General features: G+C 46.3%; 1 protein-coding gene across 7 annotated transcripts in view; it reads right to left on the bottom strand.

Moving 5' to 3' along the window:
* LOC103246613 (general transcription factor II-I repeat domain-containing protein 2B) overlaps nucleotides 1-21,681 on the bottom strand; it is a 68,103-nt gene that overhangs the window by 27,452 nt on the left and 18,970 nt on the right. For 6 of the 7 annotated variants that reach the window (XM_037990527.2, XM_037990529.2, XM_037990530.2 and 3 more), the window contains 6 exons: nucleotides 19,851-19,989; nucleotides 11,933-12,052; nucleotides 9,585-9,768; nucleotides 9,388-9,416; nucleotides 7,215-7,269; nucleotides 6,804-6,847 (listed from right to left, as the gene is read on the bottom strand). In XM_037990527.2, coding sequence (XP_037846455.2) covers nucleotides 6,804-6,847; nucleotides 7,215-7,269; nucleotides 9,388-9,416; nucleotides 9,585-9,768; nucleotides 11,933-12,052; nucleotides 19,851-19,989 — 571 coding nt within the window. The remainder of the gene's footprint in view (nucleotides 1-6,803; nucleotides 6,848-7,214; nucleotides 7,270-9,387; nucleotides 9,417-9,584; nucleotides 9,769-11,932; nucleotides 12,053-19,850; nucleotides 19,990-21,681) is intronic. The other variant, XM_037990526.2, reaches the window with a different exon arrangement.

The following is a 21,681-nucleotide window of genomic DNA, read 5'->3' as shown; positions in this document are numbered from 1 at the left end:
CAAAGCGAGACTCTGTCTCAAAAAAAAAAAAGGAAGGAAGGCGAGGAGGATGAAGGAAGGCATCATGAAGGTGGGAGACCTTAGTTCTGGTTCTAGTCCTAGTTTTGGGAGATTTTCCCCTTCATGGTGGCTGAATATCCACATGCATTTACATGAAATGCTGTGAAGATTATTCTGTCATGGAGCCTGAACTTACATGTACAATCTTTTTTTTTTTTTTTTTTTTTTTTTTGAGACAGAATCTCACTCTGTTGCCCAGGCTGGAGTGCAGTGGCATGATCTCAGCTCACTGCAACATCCACCTCCCAGGTTCAAGGGACCCTCCTGCCTTGGCCTCCCAAGTGGCTGAGACTTACAGGCACGCGCCACCACACCTGGCTAATTTTTGCATTTTCAGTAAAGATGGGGTTTCACCATGTTGGCCAGGCTGGTCTCGAACTCCTGACCTCAGGTGATCCGCCCACCTTGGTCTCCCAAAGTGCGGGGATTACAGGCGTGAGCCACCATGCCCGGCCAGGCACTTAAGTTACCCACTACAATGGAATGGATTTCAAAACCTGGAGAAGCTACACTAGTAAAACCAAAGGCCTTTATCAGAGAAAGGTGTGGCTGGCTGCAAAAACAGGCTCGAGACCTCTCCCATCCCAGGATGCACATTCCTTTGCAATTTGACTCTCCCATGCTTCTTTTCTAGAAGTCTGTTTCTCTGCCATTTTGTTATTATTTTTTGAGATAGAGTCTCGCTCTGTCACCCAGTGGAGTGCAGTGACGCGATCATGGCTCACTACAACCTCTGTCTCCCGGGCTCAAACGATCCTCCTGTCTCAGTCTCCGGAGTAGCTGGGACTACAGGCATGCATCACTATGCCTGTTTAATTTTTTATTTTTTGTAGAGTTGGAGTTTCACCATGTTGTCCAGGCTCATCTCAAACTCCTGGACTCAAGCAGTTTGCCTGCCTTGGCCTCCCAAAGTGTTGGGATTACAGCTGTAAACCACGGCGCCAGGCCATTCTCTGCCCCTTAATCTGGCCCTGGCTGTGTGACTTGCTTTGGTCAATGGGACATCAGCAGATGGGATGCAAACAGAGGCTTGAGAAGAGTTTGATCATCTGTGCCTCCTGCTTCTAGAACCTCATCACCATGGGAGCCGGCCTGGGGTGCTTCCTATAGGGTATGAGGCCACGAGGAGAGAGACCCGGATGTCCCAGCCAAGGCCTCAGACACACAGCCATCGGCCCTTGCTGAGCCAGTCCAGCCAACACACAGAAATGTAAGAGAGACTAAATATTCCATTCCATTCCAGCCATTCCATTCCATTCCATTCCAGCCATTCCATTCCATTCCATTGGAGTCCTTCCCCTTCCCCTTCCCCTTCCAGCCCAGGCTGGAGTGCAATGGCACGATCTCGGGTCACTGCAGCCTCCACCTCCCAGGTTCAAGTGATTCTCCTACCTCAGCCTCCCAAGTAGCTGGGACTACAGATGTGCACCACTATGCCTGGATAATTTTTGTATGTTTAGTGCAGACGGGGTTTCACCATGTTGGCCAGGCTGGTCTCCAACTCCTGACCTCAGGTGATCCACCCGCCGCGGACTCCCAAAGTGCTGGGATTGCAGGCACGAGCTACCACACCCGGCCTCATTTCAGGGTATGTTTAAATACAGCAATAGATGACCCATACTAAAATATACATGTAACTTAACCATGAATGTTTATTCGACTTTTTTTTTTTTTTTTTTTTTTGAGATGGGGTCTGGCTCTGTCGCCCAGGCTAGCGTGCAGTGGTGTGATCTCGGCTCACTGCAAGCTCTGCCTCCTGGGTTCATGCCATTCTCCTGTCTCAGCCTCCCGAGTAGCTGGGACTAACGGCACCCGCCACCATGCCCGCCTAATTTTTTTTGTATTTTTAGTGGAGACTGGGTTTCACCATGTTAGCCAGGATGGTCTCGATCTCCTGACCTTGTGATCCACCCGCCTCCGCCTCCCAAAGTGCTGGGATTATAGGCATGAGCCACCGCACCCAGCCAACCATTTTGTGTTATAATAGCAACACAAAAAAACTGTGGCACAGCTTGGGGTTCATTGTTTAGCATAATTTATAAGTTCTGAGGGGTCGTCTGAAAACCTTTAACAGCTCTGTTGTTATAAGGATAGTGAAGCTAAACATTTAAAAATCTGATTGTCAGCCGAGGACGGTGGCTCAGACCTGTAATCCCAGCACTTTGGGAGGCTAAGGTGGGCAGATCACTTAAGCTCAGGAGTTCAAGACCAGCCTGAGTAACAGGGTGAAACCCCGTCTCTATTAAAAATACAAAAACCAGCCAGGCGTGGTGGCGGGCGCCTGTAATCCCAGCTACTTGGAAGGCTGAGGCAGGAGAATTGCTTGAACCTGGGAGGTGGAAGTTGCAGTGAGCTGAGATCGTACCACTGCACGCCAGTCTGGGTGACAGCGAGACTCTGCCTCAAGAAAAGAAAAAAACTGGCCTGGTGCGGTGGCTTATGTCTATAATCCTAGCACTTTGGGAGGCCAAGGCAGGCAGATTGCCTGAGCTCAGGAGTTTGAGACCAGCCTGGGCAACAGGGTGAAACCCCGTCTCTACTAAAATGAAAAAATTAGCCGGGCGTGACAGCGTGTGCCTGATTCCAGCTACTCAGGAGGCTGATACAGGAGAATCACTTGAACCCAGGAGGTGGAGGTTGCAGTGAGCTGAGATTGTGCCACTGCACTCCAGCCTGGCAAGACTCAAAAAAAAAAAAAAAAAAAAGACAAGAAAGACAGAAAGAAAGAGAAAAAGAAAGAGGGATGGAAGGAAGGAAGGAAGAAAGCGAAAGAAAGAGGGAAGGAAGGAAGGAAGGAAAGAAAGAAAGGAAAGAAAGAGAGAAAGAAAGAGAAAAAGAAAGAAAGAAAGGAAAGAAAGAAAGAAAGAAAGAAAGAAAGAAAGAAAGAAAGAAAGAAAGAAAGAAAGAAAGAAAGAAAGAAAGAAAGAAAGAAAGAAAGAAAGAGAAAGAAAGAAAATTAAAACCAGGGAGATGTTTCTTCTACGTAGCAAATGCTATCACAAGAAATAAGGAGCAATTGAGGATCGGCTTGCAGGAGCCTGCCGGCAGCTGGTACCAATCCGTATCGCTTCATGAAGTCTACAGTAGGAAGTTTTGTGAATAAGGAAGCATATTTTTGTTCAAATGAAACCACATCTCCAACAAAGGCACGTGGGAACCACACATCTAGCCCAACAGCTGGTGAGGAAGGAAACTCAGTCCCTGGGGACACTGATCACTTCTCACTCTCACCCCTTTCATCTTCCCAGGTTGTTCTTCTTCTTTTTCTTTTCTTTTAGAGACAGAGTCTTGCTCTGTCACCCAGGCTGGAGTGCAGTGGTGCCATCTTGGCTCACTGCAACCTCTGCCTCCTGGGTTCAAGCAACTGTCCTGCCTCAGCCTCCTGAGTAGCTGGGATTACAGGCGCCCACCACCACGCCTGGCTAATTTTTGTATTTTTAGTAGAGACGGGGTTTCACCATGTTGGCCAGGCTGGTCTCAAACTCCTGACTTCAGGTGATCCGCCCACCTTGGCCTCCCAAATTGCTGGGATTACAGGCATGAGCCACCGTGCCTGGCCTCATCTTCCCAGTTTGTTTGTGGAGCCTGTGGCTTGGGGTATTTTTTTAAATTCTCTGTGACCAGGTAAGACACAGGCAGAACATATCTGAGCTCTGAAAACATCCCAGGCTAAAATTGAGTGGGCAGGAGTTTGAGGCCTGTCAGGTCAGAAACGAGACTAAGATTCCACAGCGGACCTGTGCTCACAGCTGAATTGTGATGAGCTGAAATACTGTGCCCGTTTCTTTCCATTCAACTTGTCTTGGTTTGACTTAGAACCACTGCAGAGAAGCATTCTCCTGCTTCAGCCTCCTGAAGTGCTGAGATTACAAGCATGTACCTTTCCACTTTTAATGCTTTCAGTATTTTCCCATCCCTTGATTAAACATCTGGGTTTAAATTATTTTTGTTGTTGTTGTTTCTTTTTGAGACTTTTTTTTGTTCAGACTCTCATCTGAAGCTGGAGCTTCTGCTAAGCATCTGTTTGTATGGGAATGGAAGGGACATGAGCACCGACAGTTGTGGTGAAAACATCCCTGGGTGTGACAAAGGAGGAGCTGGGCCAAGGAGACCCACCCACTGTGTCCCTGGACCTCCCAAGGAATCCCAGGAGCCTCCAAGCATAAACCACATCTTCACTGTCTTAGAGACGCTGCTGTCCTTACTTCATTTTACTCATGTTAAGGCTCTGTTTTTCCTTTTTCTATATCTTTCTTTCTCTCTCTCTCTCTCTTCCGTTCGTTCTTTCTCAGACGGATTTTCACTGTCGCCCAGGCTGGAGTGCAATGGCACAGTATCAGCTCACAGCAAACTCTGCCTCCTGGGTTCAAGCAATTTTCCTGTCTCGGCCTCCCAAGTAGCTGGGATTACAGGTGTGAGCCACCACATCTGGCTAATTTTTGTATTTTTAGTAGAGATGGGGTGTCACGATGTTGGCTAGGCTGGTCTCAAACTCCTGACCTCAGCTGATCTGCCTGCCTCCCAAAGTACTGGGATTACAGGCCTGAGCCACTGGACGCAGCCAGATCTTTGTTTCTTAACACAGAATATTGTTTTTCTTTTGGATTATGATTATTATTCCTTGGAGCTAGGGTCTCGCTCTGTCACTCAGGCTGGAGTGCAGTGGTGCAGTCATGGCTCACTCCAGCCTTTATCTCCTGGGCCCAGGTGATCCTCCAACCTCAGCCTCCCAAGTAGCTGGGATTATAAGTGCACGCCACCATGTCTGGCTAATTTTTTATTTACAAGTATTTTTTGTAGAGATAGGGTCTCGCTCTGTTGCCCAGGCTGGTCTCAAATTCCTGGGCTCAAGCGATCCTCCTGCTTCAGCCTCCCAAAGTGCTGAGATTACAAGTGTGAACCTTTCCACTTTTAATGCTTTCAGTATTTTCCCATCCCTTGATTAAACATTTGGGTTTAAATTATTTTTGTTGTTGTTGTTTCTGCTTGAGACAGAGTCTTGCTCTGTTGCCCAGGCTAGAGTGCAGTGGCATGATCTCGGCTCACTGCAACCTCCACCTCCTGGGTTCAAGCGATTCTCATGCCTCAGCCTCCCGAGTAGCTGGGATTACAGGCACCTGCCACCATGCCCAGCTAACTTTTTGTATTTTTAGTAGAGACAGGGTTTCACCATGTTGGCCAGGCTGGTCTCAAACTCCTGACCTCAAGTGATCCGCCTACCTTGGCCTCCCAAAGTGCTGGGATTACAGGTGTGAGCCACTGTACCTAGCCTAATTTTTTTTTTTTTAATCTTAACCTGTTAACATTTTTCCTCTAATTAATGCTGGTTTTTTTTCATTGAGGAGGGAGGAGAAGCAAGAATGGGGTCAACTACTCTCATCCACTGAAGAGGGATTTTTTTTCTAGCATACACTGTCATAGTAATGTACCTATATTGTAAAACATGTAGAAATGACAGAAAAGTCCAAAAAAGCTGTAAAGTATGTCCAAAAATGAAAACACTGCTCTATTTGTGAGTCAAGTAATAATTCCAATTTTATATTCAAAATGTTTTACTCATTTCAAATTCAGGTTCTAATTCAACTATAATTAAAATAATATTTTGTCCACAAATATGTGTATTTAATAACGTCTTAGTCCCCAGTATTTACTGAATTAGAAGGTTCTCTCTCTCTCTTTTTTTTTCCCTTTTTTTCTTTTTTGAAACAACGTCTCTCTCTGTCACCCAGGCCGGAGTGCAGTGGCATCATTATAGCTCACTGCAGCCTCGACCTCCTGGGCTTATGCGATCCTCCCACCTCAGCCTCCTGAGTAGCTGGGATCACAGGCAGGCACCACCATTTTTTGTATTTTTTGCAAAGATGAAGTCTCACCATGTTGCTCAGGCTGGTCTTGAACTCTGGTGTTCAAGCAATTCACCTGCCTCCGCCTTCCAAAGTGTTGGAGTTACAGTCATGAACCCCCCCACCCTGCCAAGACTCCGTTTTCTAGATATTTGAGTAAAATAATGGTTCTTCTGCAAATGAGGCTCCATTGAGGTTAATTCGTGCCCTGGTCTTTATTTATTTATTTATTTGATAAAACAAAAGAAAGGTGTCAAATGATAACCTGCTAGATACTTGTTTTTGTTTTTGAGACAGAATCTCACTCTGTAGCCCAGGCTGGAGTGCTGTGGCACCATCTCAGCTCACCGCAACCTCCACCTCCCAGGCTCAAGCGATTCTCATGCCTCAGCCTCCCGTGTAGCTGGGACTACAGGTGCACACGACCATGCCCAGCTAATTTTTTGTATTTTAGTAGAGACAGGGTTTTACCATGTTGGCCAGGATGGTCTTGAACTCCTCAGCTCAGGCGATCTGCCCGCCTCCGCCTCCCAAAGTGCTGGGATTACAGGCGTGATCCACCATGCCCAGCCTTGTTTGTTTTTTTGAGACAGGGTCTTGCTCTGTCACCCAGGCTGGAGTGCAGTGGTGCCAACTCAGCTCCCTGCAGCCTCAGCCTCCCGGGTCCAAGCAATACTCTTGCCTCAGCCTCCCGGGTAGCTGGGATTACAGGCACGCATAGCCACGCCCAGCTAATTTTTGTATTTTTAGTAGAGACAGGGTTTCACCATGTTGGCCAGGCTGGTCTTGAACTCCTGACCTCAAGTGATCCGCCTGCCTCGGCCTCCCAAGTGCTGGGATTACAGGTGTGAGCTACCACGCTTGGCCGATTCTTGATTTTAAAAGCATCATGGTACCCACCAGAATCTTCCATGGGTTCAGTTTTCACACTGATGGGGCCGCAGCTGCAAGGAGAAGGGAAACCTGGTCAGGATGGGCAGGGTGAGGACCAGGCAGAGCCGCCTGGACACGCTAAGCTCAAATGCCCTGGACCTCCGTGGCACCAAATCCCCCTCCTCCCATCAACCAAATGCAACACTGCCTCCACTCTAACATTAACGTTCTTAATAAGTTGTTCCAAAATTAAACGTGTCTACTGAAAATAGTCTTCTAATTCCAAAGGTCTTTCTGGACAAAGAATAGGATAGAAAATAAGGAAGACAAGAAGCACGCTAACCCTTTACACTGCACTTAAATGCTGTAAGGAGGCCTGTCATCCAAAAACGAACACTGCATAGTTGTGGATTTTAGTTGCTATGATTGATCTTTTACCTTTCATTTGGTGGTACGATGGATCTCTCAGCATCTGTTACCATCCCAGGGCCACCTGTGGAGGAATAAAAAGACATACACCAGTCCCTTTTAGCACCTTGGAAAATGACTAACATCCGAAGGCCCAGAAATTGACAGCAAACACACAGAAAACGGAACTCCCAGATCGAAGCCATCGTGGAAAAGTCATTGAGAGAGAAACCGACTCAAAGCAGCCGCTGTGTTCCGGGGCCATTTGTGTGGGCAGGATGGGGATTACCGAGGAGCGTTTTGGGGCCAGAGCATGGACATGGGGCCGAGCCTCAGCTCACCAGCTGGGCTGCCTCCAGCAACTCACTAAACCTCCCTCGGCCTCCACTTCCTTGTGAACACGGTGGTTGTGGGAGGATTCATGAATATATGCAAAATGACTACAACAGTGCCTGTACATTGTAAGCACTAAGTTACAGCTGCTATGACACGAGCTTCCCCTTGATCTGTGGTTTCGCTTTCCTCAGTTTGTTCCCCAAGGTCAACCAAGGTCTCCAAAGAGTAAACGGAAAATTCCAGAAATAAACAATTCAGAAGTTTGAAATTACACGTTGTTCTGAGCAGCGTGATGAAGTGTGGTGCCATCCTGCCTGGACGTGACTCATCCCTTTGTCCTGCGATCCACGCTGTCTACACTACTTGCCCATTAGTCACTGAGTAGCTGGCTGTTATCAGACTGATGGTCCTGGGAAGGCTGGGGTGCTTGTGCTCAAGTCACCTTTATTTGACTTCATAATGGCCCCAAAGTGCAAGATTAGTAATGAGGGCATATTGTTATAATTGTTCTATTTTATCTTTAGTTATTGCTGTTAATCTCCTACTGTGCTTGATTTATTGATTTACTGAGATGGATCTTGCTCTGTTGCCTGGGCTGGAGTGCAGTGGCACGATGTCGGCTCACTGCAACCTCCACCTCCTGGGTTTAAGCAATTCTCCCGCCTCAGCCTCCCGAGTAGCTGGGACTACAGGCGCACACCACCACGAGTGGCTAAATTTTGTATTTTTAGTAGAGACAGGGTTTCACCATGTTGGCCAGGCTGGTCTCAAACTCCTGACCTCGGGTAATCCACCCACCTTGGTCTCCCAAAGTGCTAGGATTATAGGCATGAGCCACCACGCCCGGCCTGTGTTTGATTTATAAATTAAACTTTCTCATAGGTGTGTATGGATAGGGAAAAACAGTATATGTAGGGTTCTGTACTACCCATCAGTCTGGGCATCCACTGGGGGTCTTGAAGCATATTCCCCAAGGATAAGGGGGACCACTGTATTATTGTTTTTCTGTGATGGTGATATAAGTCAGTTGGGACAACAGTCCATGGCCACCTGCCACCCTGCCCCCTTACTTCTCCTTTAAAGTGAGTTAGAGGATGACAGGAACTCACCATCGCTCCCGAAACAGACTTGACACTGTGTTTAGTCCCCGGCTAAGAAGAACTGGAGCATGTCATACACCCAGCAGGTGCCTTGTGAACTGTGCCACCCCCGACCCCTGCCGTCTCCTTACTCTACTTAGGCAGTCTCAGCAAGACATCCTCTTATTTATTTATTTATTTATTTATTTATTTATTTATTTATTTTTGAGACAGAGTCTCATTTTCTCACCCAAGCTAGAGTGCACTGGCACAATCTCAGCTCACTGCAAACTCCACATCTCGGGTTCAAGCGATTCTCCTGCCTCAGCCTCCTGAGTAACTGGGATAACAGGTACCCGCCACCACGCCTGGCTAACTTTGGTAATTTTAGTAGAGATGGGGTTTTACCATGTTGACCAGGCTGGTCTTGAACTCCTGACCTCAAGTGATCTGCCCACCTCTGCCTCCCAAAGTGCTGGGATTACAGGTGTGAGTCACTGCGCCCAGCCAGGTTTTTTTTTTTTTTAATAGCTACAAATGTATTTTTCTTTTCTTTTCTTTTCTTTTTTAAATTTATTTCTTCTAAAAAAAAAAGGGCGGGGGGAGGAGGGAGATACACGTACAGAACGCGCAGGTTTGTTACCTAGGCTCATGTGTGCCACAGTGGCTTGCTGCACCTATTGGCCCGTCCTCTAAGTTCCCTCCCCTCACCCGAATTCAAGTTTTAATGAAGAAGAAGTGGTTCAGCAGCTCAGAAGAGCCACCAAACCGGAGAAGCTGTCACTTACCCAGCTGACTCTCTGGTCCGAGGAAGGGTCTGGAAGAAAAGCAACACCGTTACCCAGCATGGACATATGAAAAAAGAATGACACGTCTGAACAGTCAGCTCTGAATCGCAACAGGCGGAATGCACGAGTGAATTAAAATTACGCGATCAGTTTCATCTTTAAATGAACTGAGGGGGTGGGGGTGCAGAGCGTGTCACCTATTTATGATGAATGAAATCCCTGCTTTGTTCTCCAAAATCCATTTCAGGGTTTCAAGGTTGTAATTCTCAGGATGTTGAAAGGCAACGCCTTCCGGAAGCCCCTGCACTACCACAGCCGACTGGTCTCGCAGCATCTTCTCATAGGGAACAGGCACCATCACCGTCGTCCCTAAGGCTTTACCTACAAGAAGATGCAAACGTCTTTAGATGGTGTGAACCTAATGTTCCACCAGTGGTTTTTTCAGGGTTTTTTTTTTTTTTTTTTTTGTAGAGACGGCGTCTCACTCTGCCACCCAGGCTGGAGTGCAATGGTGAGATCTCGGCTCATCGCAACCTCCGCCTCCTGGATTCAAACAATTCTCCTGCCTCAGCCTCCCGAGTAGCTGGGACTACAGGCACACACTACCACACCCAGCTAATTTCTTTTGTATATTAATAGAGATGGGGGTTTCACCATGTTGCCCCAGACTGGTCTCAAACTGCTGAGCTCAGGCAATCCACCCACCTTAGCCTCCAAAGTGCTAGGATTACAGGCATAAGCCACCGAGCCCAGCCTAGTTTTTTGTTGTTGTTGTTGTTGTTGTTTTAATTAAGAGACAGGGTTTTGACTGGGCTCACTGCAACCTCTGCCTCCTGGGTTCAAGCAATTCTCCTGCCTCTGCCTTCTGAGTAGCTGGGATTACAGCTGCCTACCACCGTGCCCGACTAATTTTTATATTTTTAGTAGAGACGGAGTTTCACTATGTTGGCCAGGCTGGTCTCGAACTCTTGATCTCAGGTGATCCACCCACCTCAGCCTCCCAAGTAGTTGGTGTGAGTCATCACGCCCGGCCTGTTATCTAGCTTTTTAAAACACTGCAAAGGATTTTTGAAAATTATTTTTATTTTATTTTGTAGAGACAGGGTCTTACTATGTTGCTCAGTCTGGTCTCAAACTCCTGGGCTCAAATGATCCTCCCACCTTAGCCTCCCAAGTAGCTGGGATTATAGGCTCAAACCACCATGCCCAGTGTGTGTGTGTGTGTGTGTGTGTGTGTGTGTGTGTGTGTGTGTGTGTGTGTTTAAGTTCCCATCTTCATGCCTATGGCAAGACATGGGTAGGTGGAGCAACAGCTGAGGGGTGAGGGAGGTGACTGAGCCAACATTGACTATTTTTAACAATACACTGGCCTTGATGTGAGGGCTTTCTAAAGTGGGATCAAGGAAGAAAGACTGATTAATACAGAAGATTCCACAGAGCAGAAGATCCAAGATCCACATCATCTTTTATAAGAACACTTCAAGAACTGGTGACTAGGCGCGGTGGCTCACACCTGTAATCCCAGCAATTTGGGAGGCCAAGGTAGGAGGATCACCTGAGGTCAGGAGTTCGAGACCAACCTGGCCAACATGGCGAAACCCCGTCTCTACTAAAAATACAAAAATTAGCTGGGCATGGTGGTGGGCACCTGTAATCCCAGCTACTCAGGAGGCTGGGGTGGGAGAATTGCTTGAACCCAGGAGGCAGAGTTTGCAGTGAGCTGAGATTGCGCCATCGCACTTCAGCCTGGGCGACAGAGCAAGACTCCCTCTCAGAAAAAAAAAAAAAAAAGAACTAGCTCCTTGCTTGATAAGCATATGGGTTTTGAAATGTTCAAAACATTCTAAGTAGTCATGGCAATAAGACTGTCTGTGACACTGTCCTACTCCTGGGTGAACCACTTGGAGAATTCATGCTTGGCTGGGCACGGTGGCTCACACCTACAGTCCTAGCACTTTGGGAGGTCTAGGCAGGCGGATCACCTGAGGTCAGGAGCTCGAGACCAGCCTGGCCAACATGGTGAAACCCCATCTCTACTAAAAATACAAAAATTAGCCGGATGTGGTGGTGGGCGCCTGTAATCCTAGCTACTTGGGAGGCTGAGGCAGGAGAATTGCTTGAACCCCGGAGGCGGAGGTTGCAGTGAGCCAAGATTGCACCATTACACTCTAGCCTGGGTGGCAGAGCAAGACTCTGTCTAAAAAAAAAAAAAAAAAGGCCGGGCACGGTGGCTCAAGCCTGTAATCCCAGCACTTTGGGAGGCCGAGACGGGCGGATCACAAGGTCAGGAGATCGAGACTATCCTGGCTAATACGGTGAAACCCCGTCTCTACTAAAAAATACAAAAAAACTAGCCGGGCGAGGTGGCGGGCGCCTGTAGTCCCAGCTACTCGGGAGGCTGAGACAGGAGAATGGCGTAAACCCGGGAGGTGGAGCTTGCAGTGAGCTGAGATCCGGCCACTGCACTCCAGCCTGGGTGACAGAGCGAGACTCCGTCTCAAAAAAAAAAAAAAAAAAAAAGATTCATGCTTAAAATGAACGTTACCATAACAAAAGCAGAAATAGTCCTCCACTGCCTTCCTGAGTATTTCCGTTTCTCCGGAGTGGACCTGCATCCCGTTCACAGGGCAGGGAGGTTTCACCTCACGTAGCCCCTCTGCAATGCCTGCAAATGGATGATTGGCATTAGGTCAGTATCCAAGCATTTGTGCTGTACACTTCCGTACTTTGTTTCTGGTATTGAAAGAAAAAAGGGGGAAAAAGTGAATAAATATAAAACAAGATCTTTTAAAGAAAGACAATAAAAATTGTATTATGATAAACAGGTTAAAGAACTATAAAAAATCAACATATAAAGAAATAGTACTAGTTTAAGGAAATTATTATTTTTAGAGACAGGGTCTCACTCTGCTGCCCAGGCTGGAGTGCAGTGGGATGATCAAAGCTCCCTGCAGCCTCAAATTTCTGGGCTCAAGCAATCCTCCCACCTCTGCCTCCCAAGTAGCTAGGCTTACAGGAGTGCACCGTCACACCTGGTTAACTTTTAAAGTTTTTTTCAAGATGGGATCTCACTATGTTGCCCAGGCTGGCCTCTAACTCCTGGCCTCAAGCGATCCTCCCATCTCAGCCTCCCAAAGTGTTGGGATTACAGGTGTCAGGCACTACACCCAGCCAGAAATTATCTTTATAACAGAAATTTGATTTGCTATACCATTGAAAAGTGAAAATAATTGTATAGGAAGACTATACCCCTGAACCCATTCAAGACCAGCCCCGGAATCAACTGCTCCTCCAAAAGTTTTAAAACTGATTGTTTTAATCAGTCTAGTCAGGAGAGAGAAACCACACAGTAATCTGAAGACAGAAAAGTTTTTTGTTTTGTTTTGTTTTGTTTTTTTATCAATGTAAGTGGCACAAGTATAGTTTTCTTTTCTTTTTTCTTTTTTCTTTTTTTGAGACAGAATCTCACTCTGTCACCCAGGCCGGAGTGCAGTGGCACAATCTCAGCTCATTGCAAGCTCTGCCTCCTGGGTTCACGCCATTCTCCTGCCTCAGCCTCCCGAGTAGCTGGGACTATAGGCACCTGCCACCACACCTGGCTAATTTTTTTGTATTTTTTACTAGAGACGGGGTGTTAACCAGGATGGTCTCAATCTCCTGGCATCGTGATCCACCTGCTTCGACCTCCCAAATTGTTGGGATTAACAGGTGTGAGCCACTGCACTCAGTCAGGTATAGTTTTCTTACATGGATATACTGTGTCATTAGTGAAGTCCGGAGTTTTAGTATACTCATTACCCAAATAATGTACATCGTACCCATGAAGTAATATATCATCCCTTACCTGCCTCCCCTGCCTCCCACCCCTCTGAGTCTCCAATGTCTCTTATTTTACACTCTATGACCATGTTTTTGTTTGTTTGTTTGTTTTGAGACAGAGTCTCACTCTGTCGCCCAGGCTGGAGTGCAGTGGCACAATCTCAGCTCACAGTAACCTCTGCCTCCTGGGTTCGGGAGATTCTCATGCCTCAGCCTCCCTAGTAACTGGGATTACAGGCGCCCGCCACTACACCAGGCTCATTTTTGCATTTTTAGTAGAGACAGAATTACATCATGTTGGCCAGGCTGGTCCTTGAACTCCCGGCCTCAAGTGATCTGCCCACCTTGGTTTCCCAAAGTGCTGGGATTACAGGCGTGAGCCACCACGCCCAGCCCCACACTGTATGTCGATGTGTACCTATTATTTAGCCCCTCTTATAAGTAAGGACACGTAGCATTTGACTTTTTAAGTTAATTGATAAAGACAATAGCCCCCAGTTTCATCCATGTTGCTGCAAAAGACATCATTCTTTTTTTGTTTGTTTTTTTGAGAGACAGTCTCTTACTGTCGCCTAAGCTGGAGTGCAGTGGCGTGATCTCGACTCACTGCAACCTCTCCCTCCCGGGTTCAAGTAATTCTCGTGCCTCAGCCACCCGAGTAGCTGGGATTACAGGCATGCGCCACCATGCCCGGCTAATTTTTGTATTTTTAATAGAGACGAGGTTTCACCATGTTGGCCAGGCTGGTCTAGAACTCCTGACCTCAAGTGATCCATTGCCTCAGCCTCCCACAGTGCTTGGATTATAGGCGTGAGCTACCGCGCCTGGCCATTTCATTCTTTTTTATGGCTCAGTAGTATCCCATTGTGTATGTACCACATTTTCTTTATCCAATCATCTGGTGATGATGGATGTTTAGCTTGATTACATATCGTTGCTACTGTGAATAGTGCTGTGATGAACATTCAAGGCAGGTGTCTCTTTGATAGAATGATTTCTTTTCCTTTGGGTAGATGCCAAGTAGTGGGCTTGCTGGATTGAATGGGGGTTTATGTTTAGTTCTCTAAGAAACCTCCATGCTGTTTTCCATAGAGGTTGTACTAATTTACACCAACGGGTGAAGCTTCCTAGTAATCGTCAACTGGTAACATGGGATTAGCTGCTAGAGGGAGCGAGGACTCTAAAGAGAACCATAAGCAGCAGGTTGCAGGAGCATCTGTAACTGCTGGACTGAGGCAGGGGACCCAGGAGGGAGCAAATCCAGGAATGGGGTGGCCCCCCAGGGCCGAGATTCAGACCTTATTAAACAGGATTTGGCCATGGTCCACTGCATAGTGGGAAAGCCTATGGGGGTACCCATGTGGTGGCTGGCAAGCAGGAGCCTGCTTTCTGGGGGTGCTGGTGGAAATCACTAGACAGTTGCCCTGTGGGTGCCTGCAACACTTTCTGGGCATTATAAGGAAGATGCCCTCTAGTGTGCCAGTGGAACTCTCTGGAAGCTACCTGGAGGGTGATGCCAAGAGAATTTGCTGGGAAGCCATGCTCTGGGGAACTGGTGGAACTCCCTGGGAAACTGCCTGTGGGTATGGCATCACTGAAATTCACTGCAAAACCTCCTTCTGGAATTTTCTTTCTTCCTTTTTCCCTTCCTTTCATTTTTTTTTTTTTTTTTTTTTTTTTTGTCTTGCTCTGTCACCCAGGTTGGAGTGCGGTGGCATGATCTTGGCTCACTGCAACCTCCACCTCCTGGGTTCAAGTGATTCTCCTGCCTCAGCCTCCCGAGTAGCTGGGATTACAGGTGCCCGCCACCATGCCCAGCTAATTTTTGTATTTTTAGTACAGATGGGGTTTTGCCATGTTGGCCAGGCTGGTCTCGAACTCTTGGCCTCAGGTGATCTGCCAGCCTCAGCTTACCAGAGTGCTGGAATTACAGGCGTGAGCCACTGCACCTGGCTGATATATATATTTAAAATAATAATAGAAAAGAAAAAAGGCCAATGTAAAAATGTATATATATATATGTATTTTGTAGAGACAGGGTCTTGCTATATTGGCCAGGCAGGTCTCAAACTCCTGGGCTCCAGCGATCCTCCCATTTCGGCCTCCCAAAGTGCTGGGATTACATATGTGAGCCATTGCGCCTGGCCCCTTCTGGAATTTTCTGGGACTTTGATGAGACTTGCTGGGAAACCAGCTGGAGTATCAGTGGAAGTGACTGGGAAGCTGTGTGTGGTGGGGGTGTCACTAAAACTCACTGGAATGAGTGCCACACTGGGTATCCCAAATGCTGTTGGTCAGCACAGGCAGGTGAGAGCTCGCTGCAACCTCCGCCTCCTGGGTTCAAGCGATTCTCCTGCCTCTCCCTCCCAAGTAGCTGGGATTACAGGCTCCTGCCACCACACCCAGCTAATTTTTGTATTTTTAGTAGAGACGGGGTTTTTCCGTGTTGGCCAGGCTGGTCTCGAACTCCCAACTCAAGTGATCTGCCCTCAATGCTGGGATTACAGGCGTGAGCCCGGCCCCAAGTGGAATTTATTCCTCAGACACAAGGATGGTTCAACATATTTAAATCAATCAGTATAATGTACCACATTGACAGAATAAAGGACAAAAGCCACATGATCATCTCAATTGCTGCAGAAAAAGTATTTGACAAGACTGAATATTCTTTCATGATAAAAGCACTCTACCGACTAGAAGTGGAAGGAAATGACCAATGTAATAAAGGCCATTGATAAAAAGTCCATGGCTAATATCACTCAACAATGAAAGACTGACAGCCAAGATGAGAAATGACAAAGATGGGCCAGGTGTGGTGGCTCACCCCTGTCATCCCAGCACCTTGGGAGGCTGAGGCAGACAGATCACTTGAGGTCAGGAGTTCCAGACCTTGCTGGCCAATGTGGTCACATCCCACCTCTGCTAAAAAAATACAAAAATTAGCCAGGTGTGGTGGCGCACACCTGTAATCCCAGTTACTCAGTAGGCTGAGGCACAAGAATCACTTGAACCTGGGATCCAGAGGTTGCAGTGAGCAGAGATCGCACCACTGCACTGTGGCCTAGGCAACAGAGCGAGACTCCATCTCAAAGAAAAAAAAAGAAATCGCGAAGATTCCCTGTCTCCCCACTTCTGTTCAACACAATATTGGAAGTCCTAGCCAGAGCAATTCAATTAGGTAAGAAAAAAAAAAAAGGCCTCCAAATTTGAAAGAAAGAAGTAAAATTATCTCTGTTGATAGATGATACATGATTTTGTATGTAGAAAACCCTAAAAATTCCACACAAAAATCTATTTGAACTCGAACAGATTCAGCAAAGTTGCAGGATACTACATCAACACACCAAATCAATTGCATTTCTATACAGTAACAATGAACAATCTGCAAAGGAAATAAAGAAAACAATTCCATTTACAATAGCATCAGAAAGAATAAAATCCTTAAGGATAGACCTAATCAAGGAACTGAAAATCTATATGCTAAAACAATAAAACTGCCAGGCCTCTGAGCCCAAGCTAAGCCATCATATCCCCTGTGACCTGCACGTACACATCCAGATCACCTGAAGCAACTGAAGATCCACAAAAGAAGTGAAAATAGCCTTCACTGATGACATTCCACCATTGTGATTTGTTTCTGCCCCACCCTAACTGATCAATGTACTTTGTAATCTCCCCAACCCTTAAGAAGGTTCTTTGTAATTCTCCCCACCCTTGAGAATGTACTTTGTGAGATCTACCCCCTGCCGCAAAACACTGCTCCTAACTCCACCGCCTATCCCAAAACCTGTAAGAACTAATGATAATCCACCATCCTTTGCTGACTCTCTTTTTGGACTCAGCCCACCTGCACCCAGGTGAAATAAACAGCCTTGTTGCTCACACAAAGCCTGTTTGGTGGTTTCTTCACACGGACACGTGAGACAAAAACACTGCTGAAAAAAATTAAAAGAAGGGCACGGTGGCTCATGCCTGTAGTCCTATGATCCCAGCATTTTGGGAGGCTGAGGCAAGCAGATTACTTGAGTTTAGGAGTTCAAGACCAGGCTAGGCAACGTAGCAAAACCCCGTTTCTACTAAAAATACAAAAATTAGCTGGGTGTGGTGGTGCATGCCTGTAGTCCCAGCTATTTGGGAAGCTGAGGCAGTAGAATCGCTTGAACCTGGGAAGCAGAGATTGCAGTGAGCCGAGATCAAGCCTCTGCAGCCTGGGCAGCAGAGCAAGACTCCGTCTCTCCAAAAAAAAAAAAAAAGAGAGAAGAAATTAAAGAAGACTGAAACAAATGGAAAGACATCCCATGTTCATGGATTGGCAGGCTTAATATTGCTAAGATATCTGTACTACCAAAAGCTATCTATCTACAGAATTATTGCAATCCCCATCAAAATCTCAAGGGCATTTCTTGTACAAATTAAGAAATCCACTCTAAAATTCATATGGGGCAGGGCGCGGTGGCTTATGCCTGTAATCCCAGCACTTTGGGAGGCCGAGGCAGGCGGATCACGAGGGCAGGAGATCGAGACCATCCTGGTTAACATGGGGACACACCATCTCTACTAAAAATACAAAAAAATTAGCTGGTCATGGTGGCAGGCCTGTAGTCCCAGCTATTCAGGAGGCTGAGTCAGGAGAATGGTGTGAACCTGGGAGGTGGAGCTTGCAGTGAGCCAGAATGGCGCCACTGCACTCCAGCCTGGGCGACAGAGCGAGACTCCATCTCAAAAAAAAAAAAAAAAAAAAAAAAAAAAAAAAAAATCATATGGAACACCAAGGGCCTCTGAATAACAGAAACAATCTTGAAATAGAGCAAATTTGGAGGTCTCATACTTCTTGATTTCAAAACATAAAGTAATCAAAACAGCGTGATACTGGTACAAAGACAAATAGAACTATGGAATAGAGAGCCCAGAAATAAACCCTTGATCAAAATACTTAGCATGCATGCCAGGTGCAGATCTCAGCTACTTGGGAGGCCAAGATGGAAGAATCACTTGAACCCAGGAATTTATGACTGGCCTGGGAAATATAGCAAAACCCTGTCTCAAAAAAAAAAAAAAAAAAAAAGCCGGGCATGGTGTCTCACGCCTGTAATCCTAGCACTTTGGGAGCCAGAGGTGGGCGGATCACCTGAGGTTAGGAGTCTAAGACCAGCCTGGACAGCATGATGAAACCCTGTCTCTACTAAAAAATACAAAAATTAGCTGGGTGTGTTGGCAGGCACCTGTAGTCTCAGCTATTTGGGAGGCTGAGGCAGGAGAATGGCTTGAACCCAGGAGGTGGAGGGTGCAGTGAGCCGGGGATCACGCCACTGCACTCCAGCCTGGCCGAAAGGGCAAAACTCTGTCTCAAAAAACAAAAACAAAAACAAAAAACCTGCGGCCATAAAAAAGAAAGAAATCATATCCTTTGCAGTAATGTGGATGCAGCTGGAGGCCATTATCCTATGTAAATTAATGCAGGAATAGAAAACCGAATGCCACACATTCTCACTTATAAGTGGGAGCCAAACCTTGGGTACACATGGACATAAAGATTGGAACAATAGACACTGGAGACTCCTAGAGGAAAGAGGGAAGTGGGGACAAGGGTTGCAAAATGAACTATGGGGTGCCATGCTCACTACCGCACCCCAAACCACAGCATCACGGAATATACCCATGTAACAAATCTGTACACGTACCCCCCAAATCTAAACTAAAAGTTGATGTTATTGAAAGAAAAGAAAATATAAAAAGATTATCACACCAATTTCAGAACAGGTTCATTACAAGATGAATACTAAAGAAAATATTTGTGACAACGAAATTAACACGCAACTACAAATCTTACAAAAATCTACAAGTAAATTTCAAAATTTCAATGATTAGAAATTCAACTGGCATCTGACATTAATGAATTGGGAATACCCTTCTTGTGTATCAACTACACACTGACTATATTCTTTAAAGATGGCTTCATTTTTAAATCTATCTTCTTGATAGTGGAGATCTTAATTTGGGATCTTGGAAATAAATTTGAATCAATCTATCACTCAATTCCCCCCTCTCTTTATCTATCTATTCTATCTATCTATCTATCTATCTATCTATCTATCTATCTATCTCCCTCCCTCCCTCCCTCCCTCCCTCCTCCTGAGGCAGGAGAATGGCTTGAACCCAGGAGGCGGAGCTTGCAGTGAGCTGAGATCGCACCACTGCACTCCAGCCTGGGCGACAGAGCGAGACTCCATCTCAAAAAAAAAAAAAAAAAAAAAAAGGAAAAAAGGAGTAATTGTATAATGGTTATTAACAGGTGGTAACACACAACAAGCTCTGGAAAAGCTTTTCCCCTTCCTTTGGAAAGGACTAAAGTAACAGTATTTTGTAAAATGTGTGCTTATTTTAGGAATTAAAGATAATTTGTTCTATGTCCTTGAAATTTATTCTAAGAAACCAGCGTACTGCTGAGGACCTAGCACAAAATAAAATGACCATTTGTCTTGGACTCTGCAGTGTTAAGCAGTGTTTATTTGGTAAGCTGAATCCAAGAAGATGTGTTAGGATCCTTTCTAGGAGAATGCTTATGATATCTTAGAAGACTACGGAAGTCTTGCCTGCAATCCTTTTGAGATTGGGAACACAAAGGATAAAATTACAACACCTACAGTATTTTGCAAAATCTTTCTGAAAATCCGTCCTGGCATTAACAAAAGCGCATCCTCTCTCGGTTCCGACGACAAACACGTCTGTTTCGTACACTGCGATGCAGGCCACTTCTGCCTTGGACTTGGCCAGTTCTTTACACTGAAACAGAAACAAAAGGGGTTGTATTATCTACAAAGGCAGATCCAAGTTCACGGTGCCTGGGAGGCCTGCTTTAAGAATACAAAATTAGGACCGGGCGCGGTGGCTCACGCCTGTAATCCCAGCACTCTGGGAGGCCGAGGCGGGCGGATCACGAGGTCAGGAGATTGAGACCGTCCTGGCTAACACGGTGAAACCCTGTCTCTACTAAAAATACAAAAATTAGCCGGGCATGCTGGTGGGCGCCTGTAGTCCCAGCTACTCAGGACGCTGAGGCAGAATGGCATGAACCTGGGAGGTGGAGCTTGCAGTGAGCCAAGTCGTGCCACTGCACCCCAGTCTGGGGGACAGAGTGAGACTCCATCTCAAAAAAAAAAAAAAAAAAAAAAGGATACAAAATTAGGTCGGGCGCGGTGGCTCACGCCTGTAATCTCAGCACTTTGGGAGGCAGAGGCGGGAGGATCACGAGGTCAGGAGATTGAGCCCGTCCTGGCTAACAAGGTGAAACCCCGTCTCTACTAAAAATACAAAAAAAAATTAGCCGGGCCTGGTGGCGGGTGCCTGTAGTCCCAGCTATTTGGGAGGCTGAGGCGGGAGAATGGCGTGAACCCCGGAGGCGGAGCTTGCAGTGAGCCGAGATGGCGCCACTGCACCCCAGTCTGGGGGACAGAGCGAGACTCCATCTAAAAAAAAAAAAAAAAAAAATTAAGTAGCAAAAGGAATATTTATTTATTTTATTTTTATTTTTATTTGTTTTTTTGAGACGGAGACGGAGTCTTGCTCTGTCGCCCAGGCTGGAGTGCAGTGGTGCGATCTTGGCTCACTGTAAGCTCCATCTCCCGGGGTCACGCCATTCTCCCGGGGTCACGCCATTCTCCCGCCTCAGCCTCCCAAATAGCTGGGACAACAGGCACCCACCACCAGGCCTGACTAATTTTATTTTTTAAATTTTTAGTAGAGATGGGGTTTCACCGTGTTAGTCAGGATGGTCTCGATCTCCTGACCTCGTGATCCTCCCACTTTGGCCTCCCAAAGTGCTGGGATTACAGGCGTGAGCCACCGCACCCAGTCAGAATATTTATTTAGAATGAGAAAAATCACCGAGAAAGGAAACCAAAACAAATCAAGCAAACATCATAAACATCATAAAACCCAAAGAACATATTTTTATTGACTGCCTGACATGGGTCTCCAATACGATTTTTCCCTACATTTTTGGCTGCAGACTTTCTGGTTACCTCTTCATATACACAGGCCTTGTATTTATTTATTTATTTATTTGTTTATATTTTTTAATTTTTATTTTTTTTGAGACAGATTCTTACTCTGTCACCCAGGTTGGAGTGCAGTGGCGCTATTTCAGCTCATTGAAACCTCTGCCTCAGCCTCCCACGTTAGCTGGGATTAAAGGTGCCTGCCACCACACCCAGCTAGTATTTTTGTATTTTTAGTAAAGACAGGGTTTCGCCAAGTTGACCAAGCTGGTCTCAATTCCTGACCTCAGGTGATCGAGCCATCTTCCTCGGCCTCCCAAAGTGCTGGGATTATAGCCACCACACCCTGCCTCCTTTTCTTTATAATATTTTATTTACTGATAAGAAACACACACATAGAATTTATTGTTTTTTTTTTTAAAACAAGGTTGCACTCTGTTACCCAACCTGGATTGCAGTGGTGTGATCATGGGTCACT

The sequence above is a fragment of the Chlorocebus sabaeus genome, chromosome 28 (genome assembly GCF_047675955.1).
Source record: "Chlorocebus sabaeus isolate Y175 chromosome 28, mChlSab1.0.hap1, whole genome shotgun sequence".
In the NCBI taxonomy this organism is placed as follows: Eukaryota; Metazoa; Chordata; class Mammalia; order Primates; family Cercopithecidae; genus Chlorocebus; species Chlorocebus sabaeus.
The sequence above is the reverse complement of the archived record's forward strand: the minus strand, read 5'-3'. Positions and strand labels throughout refer to the sequence as shown.